The 16,369-nt window shown below is 45.3% G+C and overlaps 1 protein-coding gene across 1 annotated transcript in view; it reads right to left on the bottom strand.

Moving 5' to 3' along the window:
• Nucleotides 1-16,369, bottom strand: part of TMEM131 (transmembrane protein 131) — a 179,229-nt gene that overhangs the window by 116,229 nt on the left and 46,631 nt on the right. The window contains 1 exon segment of the mRNA XM_075060989.1: nt 13,862-13,902. Coding sequence (XP_074917090.1) covers nt 13,862-13,902 — 41 coding nt within the window.

Raw genomic sequence — 16,369 nt, 5'->3', positions numbered from 1 at the left:
CCCCTTTCCCCAGCTGCCCCTCCATCACGATGCTGCCTCTGCCTACAGGTGCTGTGAAACCAGAGGCAGCACACCAAGCTGCCTGACCACGCCTCTGCCTAGCAAATGAGCGAGGGGGATGTTGCCGCTTCCAGGGAGCCCTTCAGGTAAACGCCGCCCAGAGTCCACCTCATGCCCCAATCCTCTGCCCCTTCCCACATCTAAACTCTGCTGCTGCTGGGGGGAGGCATGGAGCCAGGTAGGGAGCCTACAGGCCCTGTCAACCCTCTCTCCCCCCTGCAGGGTCATGCAACCTCCCCCCCGCCCAAGTTTTAGTCATGAGTATTTTTAGTAAAAGTCAGGGACAGGTTACCGGCTGTGAATTTTTGTTTACTGCCCATGACCCGTCTGTGACTTTTACTAAAAATACCCATGACTAAAACATACCCTTAGTCATGATCGATGGGATGAGAAATCTTGGTCTAATATAGATCCTTGGTAAAGAACTGCAAATGAAGGGGTTAAAGTGAAGTTATTTGATGGCTTTAACTTTATAGTACCAATGCAAATAATTGGCTTTTAAATTGAAATGCAGCATTCAAATATGCGCCCTAATACTGCACGAAGGAGCAAGAAACGTTATTCAAATATACTTCCTTTTTTTTTTTTTTGGTGTAACAATTTCTAAAAGAAAATAATGCTTATTATTGCAGCTCTCAATATAGTGTCTAAAATGTGTAACAGGAAGCATCAAGCAAGAATTCTGGCTGTGTCAGAGTAAGAACATTTCTGCATGCTGCTGGTTTTTCTTGTAATGCTGTCTCTTTGCCCTAAGCATATTTACATTTACAAAGGAAGTCCTATTTGGTAATCAAACTTTCTATCTATTCATATCTAAAATATTTTGGAAGAACATTTTCAAATAAGTAGTTAAACAGGACACTTAAGATACACAAACAGTTAACTGAAATTTTCAAATCTGGATACTTGAATTTAGACACCTAAATCCATAGTTAGGTACCTAAGTGGTCAGAGCGCTAATGTCTTCCACCAAAATCAAATAGGAGCTTTAGTAACCAACCCTTCAAAGTCATACCACTCAGGTGCCTAAATATAAATTAAAACGCAGTTTAAGCACTCAAGTTAGAAGTAATAAGACAAAATTTGTGATCTATTAAAAAAGAGAGACCAGCATACAACATGTCTCTGGTGGGAAGTCAGAAGCCAACAATTCACTGTGTACCCTTGTTCTACAAGTCACAGCTGGAGAACCCACCTACTACAGCATGTACCTCTGTTACTCAGACAGCATCAGCATGACCCACTCTAAACTGCAGTAGAAAGCAAACAGCAACTCTCTCAATAGTGATGTTAACAGCAAGGCAGTTGTATTATCAAAAACAGTGCTTTGAAGCAAACCAAAAATTCTGCTAGGAATGTGAATACTGGAATTGGAATTTTCATTATTAAGGACAATTTACAACTTGCAATTTTCATGAGATCTGGACCTATTGGAAAAGTTTGTGGAGCACTGTGTGAAAAGGAATCAGGATGGCTTCCTCAGTACTGCACACTAGTTAATGAATAGGGCTCTGTCTTTGTCACAGAGGTTGCAGAAGTCATCGACTCCATGATTTACCACAACCTCTGACTTCTGCTGCGGTCAGCGTGGCTGACCCCAGGACTGCCACAGCAGCCAGCCACACCGGCGGGTCTTAGAGTGGTTGGTTCTGCCAGCAGCCAGCTGCACCGGCCACTGTAGGTGCAGCCCCAACAGTCACAGGTACAGCTGGCTCGGGGACCGCCTGAGCAGCAGTCCTGGGGGCGGCCAGAACGGCCGCTGGTCAGTGGCCCTCAGCAGCAGTCCAGGGGTGGCCAGAGCAGCCACTTCTCAGCGGCCCCCAGCAGCTAGTGGCGCCACCCTTCCCCCTCCGTCCCCCAAGCAGCAGCTCCTTAGGGCACCCTCCACCAGCAGAGGTGACCTTCCCCTGCAAGGTTTAGTCAGGGGTATTTATAAGTCATGGACAGGTCATGAGCCATGAATTTTTGTTTATTGCCCATGACCTGTCCATTACTTTTATTAAAAATATTTGTGACTAAATTGTAGCCTTATTAATGAATACTCAAGAGGCAAAAAATTGAGAAGAGGGGGTGCAAGGTCAAGACCAAAGTGCTTTGGCAGTGCTGCTTGAGGAACTTGTGCACTATATCCTGTATTTCCAATGCCTCTCAGCCCATTCTCAGGTTGTTTAAAAGGCATTAAAAACAGCATGCACACAAAAATTCATGCATCATTCTTTTCTTGCCACTATACCTAAGGATATTTAGTAAAACTTCTGTCACAATGGTTACCACATAGGCAGCCAGCACTATCGGAATTCACACGCTAAAAACTGTAGAATAGACTATCGCTGATTCTTTACGTGGCAAACATTTTCAGAAGCTTGCCATTAGTAATCAACTCATTTGGGGACTAAGGCCCTTTTTTAAAAAAAAAAAAAATTAAAAAAAACAACACACATATACAGACACACACGGCAGAACAAATTCACAAAAGAATAAAAGTAGAATTCAAGTTGAAATTGACTGTGGATGCCTGTAATATCTATACATGAAAAGCAGGCTATGAAGAGAATTTGTCCTAATTCAGATTATTATTCTGTTTGTAGTATAAACACAGACCACTAAAAAGTTAGTTAATATTAATCTATTTTATGCTTTTGCAGTTTAATTTTTGCCAGTTCTTACTGCTTAATGAAGGTCTGTAATGCGATTCATACAGGTGTGCTTCCCAACAGCCAAACTCAAAACAATACAAAATAAGTTGTCTGCATGAGGAAAGAGACAATGCAGCTTTTTATCTAGCTAATTCTATATATACAAATCTTTTCATCAAAGAACTGAAAGGAAGGTCAGTAACTTTTTCAAAACATTTTCTTAACAAGAGAAACAAAGTTTAACCCATGCAATTAAAGCCAAATACATACTAACATTCCATTGCTAGGATCAGAAAAGACAACTATTTCTAAACACAATTTGAGGGAGCATTAAGTAGAGAAAGATTGTGGGCATATATGTAGTTTACAGAGAGAATCAAGATGGGGATTGAGATAAGGCAAATGGACAGCTAAACAGTGGAATAAAATATGCAGAGAGGCAAATGACCTATCTTCTTAACAAATTGGCATGAAGTTAGCACCTGTCAGTATGGCAGTGTAATGACCTCACCATACAAATTGTGGGGGCTGTTGTCTGGCTTGTCTGTTTAAGGACTAGATAGCCAGAGAGTGACTTGCTGTGGCAGCTTCAGACCAAGTCAGCCTTGTTACACTGATCCATCCCCCAATCCCAGGGTAACCAGAAGAGAGGGGGAAATATTTAGGTCCACGGTGGTGCAGGAAAAGCCCTCTATTACTTGGACCAGGCAGTGCTGCAGAACAGTAGCACAGCAAACTGCTCTCTCATGGTGCCATGTGGTGGCACACCAGTGAGAACAGGGAAGTTGGGGGGAAGAGCCTGGCCACTTCTTGCCCACAGCTGTAGGCATTTGATAACAGAGGGGGAGAGAGTTTCTCACTCAGCTGGGAGCCACACCAGACCAGTGAGAACAGTGAGGAGCAAGGAGCAGCAGCAGAAGCAGGCGCATTGTAGCAGAAGAGGAAGAGGAGGAAGTTTCAAACAGATCAGTGTGGGATTTTAGCCGACTAGTGAGGGTTAGGGGGATATGGGGACAGAGTGGCCACAGCAGGTGTGTTAGAGAAGACAGGGGAGGAAGTTCCAAACCCAGCTCGGGGGGAGGGAGGCCATGAGAATCCCAGGGGGTGGGCTCCTAGCTGCATGAGGACCCGGGACTGGGGTTGGCAGCTCCCAGAGTGGCCTATCTACCCACCAAATGGATTCCCCTCCACTGGGAAGTAATGTAAATCCGGGAGAAGCAAACACTCCCAGTGGGGAACTAGCTGCATTTAGATGTGGGGGAGCTAACAGAGAATTGATTCAAATCATTCAGGTAGTTGCTTCCCAAGTTGTTTCTGCAGCACTGCGAAGCTTACTAAGTGATGCTGGCAGACCAGGAGCCAGCTCATGCCAAGGCCCAAGGCCTCACTAAACACTGACAAATGCATAGATGGAAACTAGTCTGGCTCGCCTAATATAGTTAGATATCAGTGTTATAAGAATGTGCTTAGATTTTATGGAATGCCTATAGAATGCTGCATGTATTAGTCCTAGTTATAATATCCATATCCCATGGTATAAAGTTATATCTTATGTTTGCACTTTAAACCTCTGTCAGTGTAACACACAAACAGGAAAAAACACATTATTTAGGGTAAAGTGCTCATCGTGCACACAGGATGACCCACTGAAGGCAAAGAAGGCATTGCGTAGTGTCACAGGACATAAACCTTGCTGATTGCATGCCTCACTCCCTCCAAGAAGAGGAGATCTGTGCATGAACCAATGACATCAGCTTGACTTCTGGACTGAAGGGGCTAACAATCCATGGACAAGGAGAAACTGGGATCCGTATGCTGTCTGGACTCTGAGGGGCAAAGATTCCTAAACATGAGAGATGCCCATGCTGACTGGCATGGGTCTGCCCTACAGGACATACAGAACTGATCATAAAAGTTTCTATTATCTTTTAAAATCTAAAACTATCTTGTTTGTGCATGTTTCAGAGTAACAGCTGTGTTAGTCTGTATCCGCAAAAAGAACAGGAGTACTCGTGGCACCTTAGAGACTAACAAATGTATTTCAGCATGAGCTTTCGTGAGCTATAGCTCACTTCTTCGGATACATTTGTGCATGTGCATCTCCAGTTTGAACCTTATAAATAATTATATCTTTTCTTAATTAATAAACCTTTAGTTTACTACAGGATTGGCTACAAGCATTTTCTTTGGTTTGAGATCTGAGTACAATTGAGCTTTGTTAAGTGGCTGGGCCTCTGAGACTGGGAGTAATCAAATTATTATTGTGAATTTTGGTGTAAAGTGACCACCTATCACAGACTGGAATGCCCAAGGGAGGGGGATTGTCTATGACTCCATGGTAAGACTGTTTTAGCGCTTTAGGAGTTCACACTTGTTACTGGGTTGGTGAAATCTAACTATAGAACATACGAGTTTGGGTTTCTGCCCTGATTTTTGACAATCTGCACTGAGGTTGGCACTCATGGCAGTGAGCCACTCCTGAACGGATTGCAGGACTGGAAAGTAACAAAGCTGGCAGGAATGAATGTGACCAACACCAGATGGAGATTGCAAGGGCAGGGTGTGAAAGTGAGTCCCTTCTGTCCCATGCTGCATGGGTATCTATAGTGAGGAATCTGGTGGGGTTTAGGGAACTAGCCCACTTTTCCTCTAGGGAGGAATTAAGGGAGAGAAGGATGGTCATTTACCCCTCATTCCCTCACAAGAAGTCAGGAGAAATCAAACCATACTATTTTAAGGAGCACGGCTTGGTTTAACTATGACTGGGTTGAGGGTGGTGACACAAACTGGGATCCGGTGGGACATTCCATATCATGTGATATGATTAGAATGGATGATGCCACAAGGCTTGGTTTCCACACTGACAGTGGCCCATTCATTCTACAGCATGCCCGCCAGAGGCCTGAATCTTATAATGACATTTTAATGAAAGCAGGTGTTTCATAGCATCTGGAAATTTCAGCATGCTTGCAAAATATGCTTTGGGGCCTATACAGCCCACAATTGCCACAGCAGTTGGGAAAGGCTGCAGTGAGGAAACAGAATGTGGGATAAGTCAGGTGCTGCCCGCAGATCCCTGGGGGCAGGAGCACGGTATAGGTACTAACGTACAGGAAGGAGTGGGGGGGGGCAAGCTGAACACGGGGGCTGGACAAGAGCACCATCTCTGGCTAAGATGGAGGTTTATAAAGATGCTCCTTTGGGATTACCCTACACAAGACAGATGGGGCATTTTTGTGGGGTTTATTTTCTCCTTTACCAGCAAAAGAAGTCATGTGATGCCGAAAATTTGAAGTCCTTCGCGGGAATGGATCATATTTGTAAAGAAAAAAATTGCACAACAATTAAAGAATAGGGTAGCAGGGCCATTCAACCTCTACATATATAGACAATACAAAACGTCTCCCCTAGGCTTAGTCCCTAAGACAGGTGATATCACCACCTATCAGAATCACAGAGTAGCTTAGTTAACGATGGACTAGACCAGGCCTTGTGTTCCATGCATTACTCCTCCATTGAAAAGACTGTGCGAATGCTTAGGTATTGTGGCCCAGGGTCACTGATGGCCAATTGTGATATCGTCTGCTTTTCAGTTGTTGACGGTGTACCCTTCTGACTTTAATCTTTTGGATTTCTCTTTCAAAAGGACAATTTGATAAAGCTATGCCCAGGGGACTGGGCAATATCCTGTTAGGCATTTGAGAAATTTAGTACAATGTTACACTGGTCAGTGATGTGGGAAACTGGTTTATGGCAGGTAGTGCATTACTAAGATGACATTTTATTTGCGGGTACTAAGGAAACTTGGCATATGATGGCTCTCAGATCAGTGGTTCTGTGAACATTATGGTGCTATGAGAAAAGTTTTAATGATTTTGTGCAGTTTCAGGAGCAGGAGGTTCTGGCACTGATATGGCCCATTAAACGGGAATGGGTGCTGCAGCACATGGTGTTAGCAACCAGCTTCATCAACCATCTCCACTTGCCTATTGGTCCTTATGTTTGTCAGTAGGCTGAATGGTTACCAAGGTTCTTGTCATGGGATTTTAGTTCGGAGGTTTCTAGCCTGGTAATCTTGAAGCACCATCACTAGACAGAATACATGTTGTCCCATCACTATTAACAACACTTAGGGATTTGACGTGGATCCTAAAGCCCACATATCTTTGTGGAAAAGAGATGGCCTTGTTCAAGGAGGCATTTCTGGTAGTGTTTTTTTGGAGTTTTTAAGATATATGAACTAGTACCTGGGTCCTAGGGGTAGAGATTCTTCTGGAAGGGTTTTGGATCTGAGGGCTATATGTTGGGAGGGATGATCAGTGATATTAATGTTGAGGAGGATGAAACATGGATCAATGCAGGCAGGGTGAACCTATTATTCTACAGGAGGGTGGATCTGCCCTGTGAAGGGTGTGAGGACATACATGGTAATAAGGCCTGGGACGGACAGGTCCTTCTTGGTTCACGTGACGGGAGTCCCCTCACAATATACTCGTTTATTCAAGTTTTAAGATAAGGACTGATGAGGTTGAGGCATCCAGCGCACGAGTTTGGTTCCCACTCATTCAGGATCAGGACGGCAACATTAGTGGCCCAGATGGGCTTGGGAGCTACAGTAATTCAGGCAATTGGATGTTGACATTCCAAAGCATACAGAATGTACATGAGATCCCAGGTGGAGAATCAATGTCAAATTTTCCTTTGTATTTGCATTCCAGATGGGCCAGGCAGATGGTGGTGTGGCTCTGCGGGCACAGTATTAGTTACTGGGCACATAGGCAGGCTTCCAAGTTGTCTGGAGATTCACAGCTGGGCCTCAGTGGTGAAGCAGTCCTGAGCTAGCATGGGAGGAGAGGCATGTTATGGGACCAGCTCCTGCCCTGCAGAGGATGCGAGGGCATACATTGTTCCCAGATTTGGGAATGTGTAAAGGGGTGGACTTAATGCTCAGAGCTAAGAGGAACTTCAGGCGGACCCTGGAACTTCTTCCGGGAATAAAAATTACTTCCTTGGTCATATTGCAATGCAGGACGTGGTGGGATGCAATGAAGCCCCCTTGTGCCAACAAGGCTAGAAGGGATGTAAAGAGGGAGATGGCCAAATTCATACATGGCATTGGGGGGAGGGGGTGTCAGTAATTTCTCATCTTAGCATAGCATTTGGGGCACCAGAATTATTCAGGTGGGGGTGGGGGGATGAGGTTTACCTGTCAGATTTGGTAGCTGACACGCTTTTAGCCAATACTAAAAAAGGCATTATTAGTAGATGTCTAGGAATCCGGCTAGGTATGGGGGAGGCAGCCAAGCTAATTGCTGGCGACTCATTGGGGCAGATGTCCAGTGCAGGTATTCCATAGGGAAGGGATAGGGTGATCAGATAAAATGGATTGGTAAAGGATTTAAATGAGGTATTCTTTAAGGGAGCAGAAACAGTGGGTTTTGAGGCTTCTATGACTGGTACGGCTGGGAATCAGTCCCCCCTTTATAATCCTCTTAAATCCCCATTCAAGGGGTAGGATGGCGAGGTCCCAGCAGTGGGTTGGCTGTGGACCAGAGTGGGTAAAGGGGGAAAGCTGACAGCAGACCTCCTCATAGGTATTTGTAAATGATTATGTAATTACCTGTACTGTACATTTTTATTTTCTGGGTTCTCCCTGAGATTTAGGAATAAATATGACACCATGCAAGAGAAAAGTCCTATTACAGACACCCCATTTGTTCCCCTGACCAAAAAGATGGTTACTCACCGTTGTAACTGTTCTTCGAGATGTGTTGCTCATATCCATTCCAATCAGGTGTGTGCACGCTGTGTGCACGTTCGTCAGAAGATTTTTACCCTAGCAACACCCGGTGGGTCGGCTGGGCGCCCCCTGGCATGGCACCACTATGGCACTGAATATATATCCCTGCCGACCCGCCCGCTCCTCAGTTCCTTCTTGCCGGCTACTCCGACAGTGGGGAAGGAGGGCAGGTTTGGAATGGATATGAGCAACACATCTCGAAGAACAACAGTTACAATGGTGAGTAACCGTCTTTTCTTCAAGTGCTTGCTCATATCCATTCCAATCAGGTGAATCTCAAGCCTTACCTAGGCGGTGGGGTCGGAGTAAGGAACTGCAGAATGCAAGACTGCCAAGCCAAAGGCTGCATCGTCTCTGGATTGTTGGACCATGGCATAATGGGAAGTAAAGGTGTGCACCAAAGACCATGTAGCTGCTCGACATATCTCCTGAATAGGTACTCGAGCTAAGAAGGCAGCCGACGAGGCCTGAGCCCTGGTCGAATGTGCGGTAACATGGCCAGGAGAGGTGTGAGCTAAATCATAGCAAGCCCGGATGCACGCTGTTACCCAGGACAAAATCCTCTGAGAAGAGACGGGCCGGCCTTTCATCCGGTCCACCACCGCCACAAAAAGTTGGGGCGTTTTGCGGAAGGTCCTCGTACGGTCAATATAGAAGGCAAGCGCCCTACGGACGTCGAGCGAGTGCAACTGCTGCTCCCTACGTGATGTATGCAGTTTGGGGAAGAAAACCGGGAGGAATACGTCTTGGTTGAGATGAAAGGTCGAGACTACTTTAGGGAGGAAGGCCGGACGTGGGCGCAGCTGCACCTTGTCCTTGTGAAACACTGTGTATGGTGGGTCCACAATCAGAGCTCGAAGTTCAGAGACTCTCCTAGCCGATGTAATGGCTACAAGGAAGGCTGTTTTCCACGATAAATATAGGAGTGAGCAGGTTGCCAACGGTTTGAACGGGGGGGAATGTAAGCCTCGTCAAAACTAAATTGAGGTCCCAGGAGGGGGCGGGGCGTCGTACCAGGGGAAAAAGGCGCTCCAGGCCTTTGAGGAACCTGGAGACCACAGGGTGGGAGAAGATGGAGTAAGCGCCTTCTCTGGGGTGGAAAGAGATAGCCGCTAAGTGTACTCGCAAAGATGAGATCGCGAGGCACTGTTGTTTGAGATGCCAGAGGTAATCCAAGATAGTGGGGATGGGAACCTCTGTAGGAGCAACATTCTGCGTCTGACACCAGCAGGAGAACCGTTTCCACTTGGCTAAGTAAGTAGACCGAGTAGAAGGTTTCCTGCTGCCCAGGAGTACCTCTTGCACCGAGGCCGAGCAGCGTAATTCCGACTGGGTTAACCATGCAGGAGCCACACCGTTAGGTGGAGGGATTGCAGGTCTGGGTGGAGAAGCCTGCCATGGTCCTGCGTTATCAGGTCCTGATGGAGGGGCAGGGGGATCGGGTTGGCTATCAAGTGGTCCAGCAACGTGGTGTACCGGTGTTGCCGGGGCTACGCAGGGGTGATCAGAATCAGTTGAGCCCTGTCCCTGCGAAGCTTTAGGAGAACCTTGTGCACCATCGGGAAGGGCGTAAAGACGTAAAGCAGGTGGTTCGCCCAAGAGATTAGGAAGGCGTCCAATATTGAGCCCGGGCCGAGACCCTGGAAAGAGCAGAACCTCTGACACTTCCGGTTGTTGTGGGAAGCGAAGAGGTCTATGTGGGGAAAGCCCCACTTCTGGAAGATGGAATGGACAACGTCCGGGCGAAGCGACCATTCGTGGGCAAGAAAGGATCTGCTGAGATGGTCTGCCAGTGTGTTCCGGACTCCAGGGAGGAAGGACACTACCAGGTCTATAGAGTGGGCTATGCAAAATTCCCACAGTTGGATCACCTCCTGACCAAGGGGGGAGGAACGAGTCCCTCCCTGCTTGTTTATGGAGTGCATTGCTGTTGTGTTGTCCATGAGCACTAGAACACAACGGCCCTGCAGATGATGTTGGAAGGTCTGGCAGGCGAGGCGGACTGCTCTCAGCTCCCGGACGTTTATATGCAACGCTAGCTCTTGGGCTGACCAGAGGCCTTGTGTGTGACAATGGCCTAGGTGTGCCCCCCAGCCAAGAGACGACGCGTCCGTCATTAGGGATACTGAGGGTTGTCTCGGGTGGAACAGCATGCCTGCACACACCAGGGAAGGTGTTAGCCACCAGTCGAGGGTGCCTAAGACACTTTGAGGAACGGTGACGACCATATCGATGGAGTCCCTGCCTGGGCGGTAAATTGAGGCCAGCCAGACTTGAAGGGGACGCAGCCGTAGTTTGGCGTGCTTGGTTACAAAAGTGCACGCAGCCATGTGGCCGAGGAGGCTGAGGCAGGTACGGGCCGAGGTCGTCGGGAAAGTTTGAAGGCTTTCTATGGCCGAGACTATTGCCCGAAAATCGGGGTAGCGGAAGGGCAGGCTGTTGCAAGTTTGGAGTCTAGAATGGCCCCGATGAATTCTATTCTTTGGGTGGGCACTAGAGTGGACTTCTCTGTATTGATCATCAGGCCCAACCACTCGAATAGGTCCGTGATGATGGAAACATGTCTGGAGACTTGGGCCTCGGAGGTCCCGCAAATAAGCCGATCGTCTAGGTAAGGAAAGACGCATATGCGCCAACGACAGAGGAAGGCAGCCACTACCGCCATACACTTTGTGAACACGCGGGGGGCGGTGGAGATACCAAACAGCAGGACCGCAAATTGAAAATGTTGATGGTGCACCATAAACCGCAGGTACCATCTGTGCGGAGGGTAAATGGAGATGTGAACGTATGCATCCTTCATGTTGAGAGCAGCATACCAGTCTCCGGGATCCAAGGATGGGATGATGGTCCCCAGTGACACCATGCGGAACTTCAACTTCTTCAAAAAGACGTTGAGACTGTGTAGGTCCAGGATGGGTCGGAGACCTCCTTTTGTCTTGGGAATTAGGAAATATCGGGAGTAAAATCCCTTTCCCCTGAACTCCTCCGGCACCTCCTCTATAGCTCCAATTGAGAGGAGCGTAAGAACCTCGTGTCACAGGATTTGCTCGTGAGAGGGGTCCCTGAAGAGGGACAGGAGGGCAGGTGGGAGGGAGGGGGGCGAAATAAATTGGAGGTTGTATCCAAATTCCACCGTGCGTAGGACCCAATGGTCTGAGGTTAGTTGGGCCCACGCAGGGAGGAAGGAGGAAAGACAGTTGGAGAAGTGAAGAGGATCCTGGGGAAAGACTGGTGCTCTGTTCTCGGGCGCACCTTCAAAAGTTTGGCTTTGGTCCCGCTGATGGTTTGGCGGGACCGTTATTCTGGCCCCCTTGAGAACCCGATTGCCGTCTGCGGTTCCTGCGACCACACCTCCTGCTAAAGTCTTGTCGTGGCCTGGATGGGGGGTAAGGGCGCTGAGGCTGGGTCCGGAAGGACCTCCGTTGGGTTTGCGGAGTATGCATCCCGAGGGAATGCATGATGACGCGACTGACTTTTAGACTCTGGAGTCTAGGGTCCGTTTTCTGCGAGAAAAGGCCCTGGTCCTCAAACGGAAGGTCCTGAATAGTGTGTTGCAGTTCAGGAGGTAGACCCGAGACTTGCAACTACAATATTCTCAAAGGTTAATAAAAGTATAAACTACAACTATAACTATAAAACTATATACACAATAAGTACTAGAACGGGTGAATAGCTAGGGAAGTGGAGAACAGCTAAGCCGCGCTCCACTGTTCCAACAAACGACACAGGCGGTAAGAAGGAACTGAGGAGCGGGCGAGTCGGCAGGGGTATATATTCGGTGCCATAGCGGCGCCACGCCAAAGGGCGCCCAGCTGACCCGCCGGGTGTTGCTAGGGTAAAAATCTTCTGACGAACGTGCACGTGGCGCGCGCACACCTGATTGGAATGCATATGAGCAAGCACTCGAAGAAGAATCAAAGTTTTCCTTGTAGCTTCAAAGATGCAACTTTTAAAATATAAAGATGGACAACATATGCATATAAGATTCTTTAAAAGAACAGAACTTGTGAGTCAGAACAATGCAATCCTACATATCACAACCCAGATGTGTGGCAGTTGCTATGGTAATTTTGTACAGCAAAATATGTGAAGTTTTATGTAATCTGTTTATCAACACTATTTAAAACAAGATATCATGAACTTCTCCCTTTTGGAAGCTTTATGGAGTGTATTTAATACTGTGTGCACGGCCCTTATCTGGACTTATGTTGTCCACCGTTCTAAAGTCAAATATATATGTATAAAAAAAGGACCATAAAGAAACAAAAGGCATAATGCATAAAAAAATCCTACAGGTAAATCCCCAGCCCTGCCCACAAAGTCCTACACTCCTTTTTTTATTATTATTTCTTCAACCTTTTAAAGGAAATCATTCTGGTTTTACTAGGAAAAAAAAACACCAGAAGTCAAAGATGGGTTGGACTCTACTTTCTCAGCCTTTAATGGAAGGGGCAGTGGTGCTGAATCTTTACCACCACCTTTTTCCTCTTGAAGGTTTCCCAAGAGGAAGAGCAGTATTAAAATGTAACAGCTTGAATAAGCCACTTTTTGCAATTAATCACATTTCACTTGCTTTGATTCTTTGATGTCATAGTTATACAAAGTTCTCAAGTAACCCATAGAATCTTTAAAAAGCAGGACAGATAAGAACACTTTTAAGAAGTTTTTCAGGCTTTTAATCATCATAAAACAGCAAAGAGGACTACACCTCTTTTACCCTCAAGGTCACCTTTAACAGAACACACAATCTACAGGCAGAATCAGTCAGTCAAGCCTCATCTCTGCTGTGAAGGATTGTTCCTTGATGTACATTAGTCTTTTGTTCAGTGTAGCTGCAAGAGTCCTAAGCTACTGAGCTTCCATCACTTTATTCCCCAAGATCAGAAATCTAATTGTTAAGACATTCGCCAAGATATTCAGCCTAATTTTTCCATGTTAATGTGGTGCTGCCCTTTTCTTCCTTTGTGAGTTACATACACAGGAATCTCCCAATGGCAGAGGTGTTCACTTACACAACAGAAAAAAGTGACTTAACTGAATTATTTTTCATGGGTAAAAAAGGGTGTTCTTTCTTTCTCACTTGTTCCAAATACATGAAGTGAGATGCTCGTTAACAGGATGTTCATTACACATTAGAATGTTTAGTATTTAAACATTAGCCAACTAAAATTTTTATATATAGCAGACATGACATTTGAACGGATTACTAAATGAAAGATTACAATATTTGGATTTAAGCCTTCTTACTTCTAACAGTGACTTGCACAAAAACAGTCTTTTTTTTTTTTTGACATCAAGAATCACAAATTCCCCAATGAGGAATTTATTAAAAGTGAACATCTTACTTTGGAACACACCTTACCTCTTCTGTTGATATGAACCGAGGCCAATACTTGTGTCGGTCTGTAACAAGAAGAACGAACAGTTAAGGTTGCAATGGCTGATATAAAATATGTTTTCCATATTAAAAAATACAATGCTAACAAGTACGGTAATTAGAACAGTCTTTTAAAAGACAAGGGCAAGTTCTGAGTCTGGGGCGGGAAGTCCAAGTCAGTATCTGCCAGTTGTCTACCTCCAAGGATATCAACAAATCAAGCAACTAACACACACCAAAACACTCTGCAATTCACAAATCAAGTGGTTAGTAATGATTCCTGAAATCTTAGGAACATGGAAAACTATGAGGTATGTAGCAGTTCAGAAAGATTGAAAAGGGAGGAGGGAAAAAAAATAAAATCAGAAAGGGCAATATTTTATGGGCCAGAAGGAGAGGAAAGTATGGTACCTCTAACCTATCAAGAGTTAATGTGGGGGTAAGAAATGCTTACGAAGGGCATTGTATAAATCAAACGAAAGTCAGACATAAGTTGCAGAAATTGACAGAAAGTTCAGTTAGCAAATAGGATTGAGCTTTAAGTTTCCAATACTACATCAGAAATCAAGTTTAAAAAGCACATTTAACCACTAAAAATAATACACTACAAATAATCCCAAAACAAAAGCTTGTTATGGAGTCCTTTTAAGAATACAGTCTTTGAAAAGCAAAAATACTGAGTATTAAGGAACTGTGAATTTTTGCTTTACAAATCTCAGTATCTAATGAATGCTGCCATTAAACCAGGATGTCAGAGTACTCTTTTCCCTTTTGCGTATCCATAGTTTTCAAAAATTTCGAGGGTGGGTTTGTTTTTGTTTTTTAAATCTTTTGGTTTTATAGCACTGCAATTGGTGCAAAAAAATGGCAAACTAGATCATATGTAAGTCAAGGATTTATTTGCAAATTTACTTGCTAGACTCTGGTACCAGCTAACAAGCTTTAAAAAAACTAAACACAACAAACATCTTGAAGTATTACAGATGCAACCTGTCTCCTAAAGTTTAATCAAATTGTGCTTTCCAGCAACAAGGAATCATACTGTAGTTTATTTTACTAGACAGCATACTTTGGGTTGGTTGACAAATTGAACTACTATATACTTTACTGGCAAAAAAAATAAACTACCTTTGTACTATACAGTTGTGGTCTATAGCTTGTAAGATTTATTCTCTTTCAAAACCAAATCAAACTAAACTCTGAGCTACGATGTCTGAAAGGCTCTAAGAATCAGTACACAGCTTACTCAGGTTTGGCTAGAAAATTTAATTGTTGCTGAAAGCCCAGATCCCATCTATCTTCCCCCTCCCCAGCAAGAAATGTCTAATCAAAATGCTAATAGACAACACATTCAGATAACAGGCTTAGCAACAAGTAAGCCCAGCAGAACATTCGCTCGTAGTCCCCTACCCCACTCTTCCAAGGCATAAATTTGTCTGGGTGACATCAGCTAGACCTATCCCCTTCCACAATGACCAGCAGGTGTTCTGCTGTTCCCTCAGGTCCTTTTCTTCCTCTCCTCTTGAGGAAGCACATGCATAGCCACCCTTTTCTGTGACTGGCAGTACAGAGCTGTTGTGCTAGATATTCAACCCAACTACAAGTCCTCTATTGCACCCTGTCCAGAAGGAAGCATAATTGACAACAGTTCAGAAAGCACTGTTGCTTGTCCTAGACATCTGGGCAATAGGATAGTATCAGTCCAAGTATTATACAAACTTGAGTCCATTAAACAGCACCATCAACGTTATAGTATCTTCTATTCAAAGGCTTTAACTAAGCATACTTATATCTAAGGAGTGTTAAAATTATCATCATCAATGGATGAACTGAAGTACAGAGATGCTGACTAGCCTGTAGTCATACTGACCAACAGTCTGGGATAGAACCCAGAGAAGGAAGTTACTCACCTTGTGCAGTAACTATAGTTCTTTGAGATGTATCTCTCTGTGGGTGAGCCACTGTGGGTTTATCTGTGCCCCTGTGCCTCAAATCAGAGAATTTAGGTAGCAGTGTCTTTGCCGCTCGCAAATGAGCTCTCCCTCATGGCTATCTTGCACTGCATGGGCAAACCACCCTCAGTTCCCTCTCTACCACAGAACCTCTCATCAAGAACTCCAAAATAGAAGAGAGGAGGGCGGGTTGTGAAGCACCCATAGGGACACATTTTGAAGAACCGTTATTACAACACAAGGTGAGTAACTTCCTCTTTGAGTAGTGTCCCTATGGGTGATCCTCTGTAGGTGACTTCACAGCAGTATCCCCCATGGAGGACTGGGGTTTCAGAGTGCAGTCTATTATAGACAATAATATTGTGTAGCCAAAAGATGGCATCAGAGGCTGAGTCTTGAGTGATCATGTAGTGCAGGGGTCGGTAACCTATGGCACGCATGCCAAAGACGGCACGCGAGCCAATTTTTAATGGCACACTGGAGCCTGCCAGGACTCCAGCATGCCACTAAAAATCCTGCCCAGCCCGGCGCGGTCTCCTCT

This window comes from Chelonoidis abingdonii, chromosome 1 (assembly GCF_003597395.2).
Source record: "Chelonoidis abingdonii isolate Lonesome George chromosome 1, CheloAbing_2.0, whole genome shotgun sequence".
Lineage (NCBI taxonomy): Eukaryota > Metazoa > Chordata > Testudines > Testudinidae > Chelonoidis > Chelonoidis abingdonii.
Note: the sequence above shows the minus strand (reverse complement) of the source record. Positions and strands in the feature narration are given on the sequence as shown.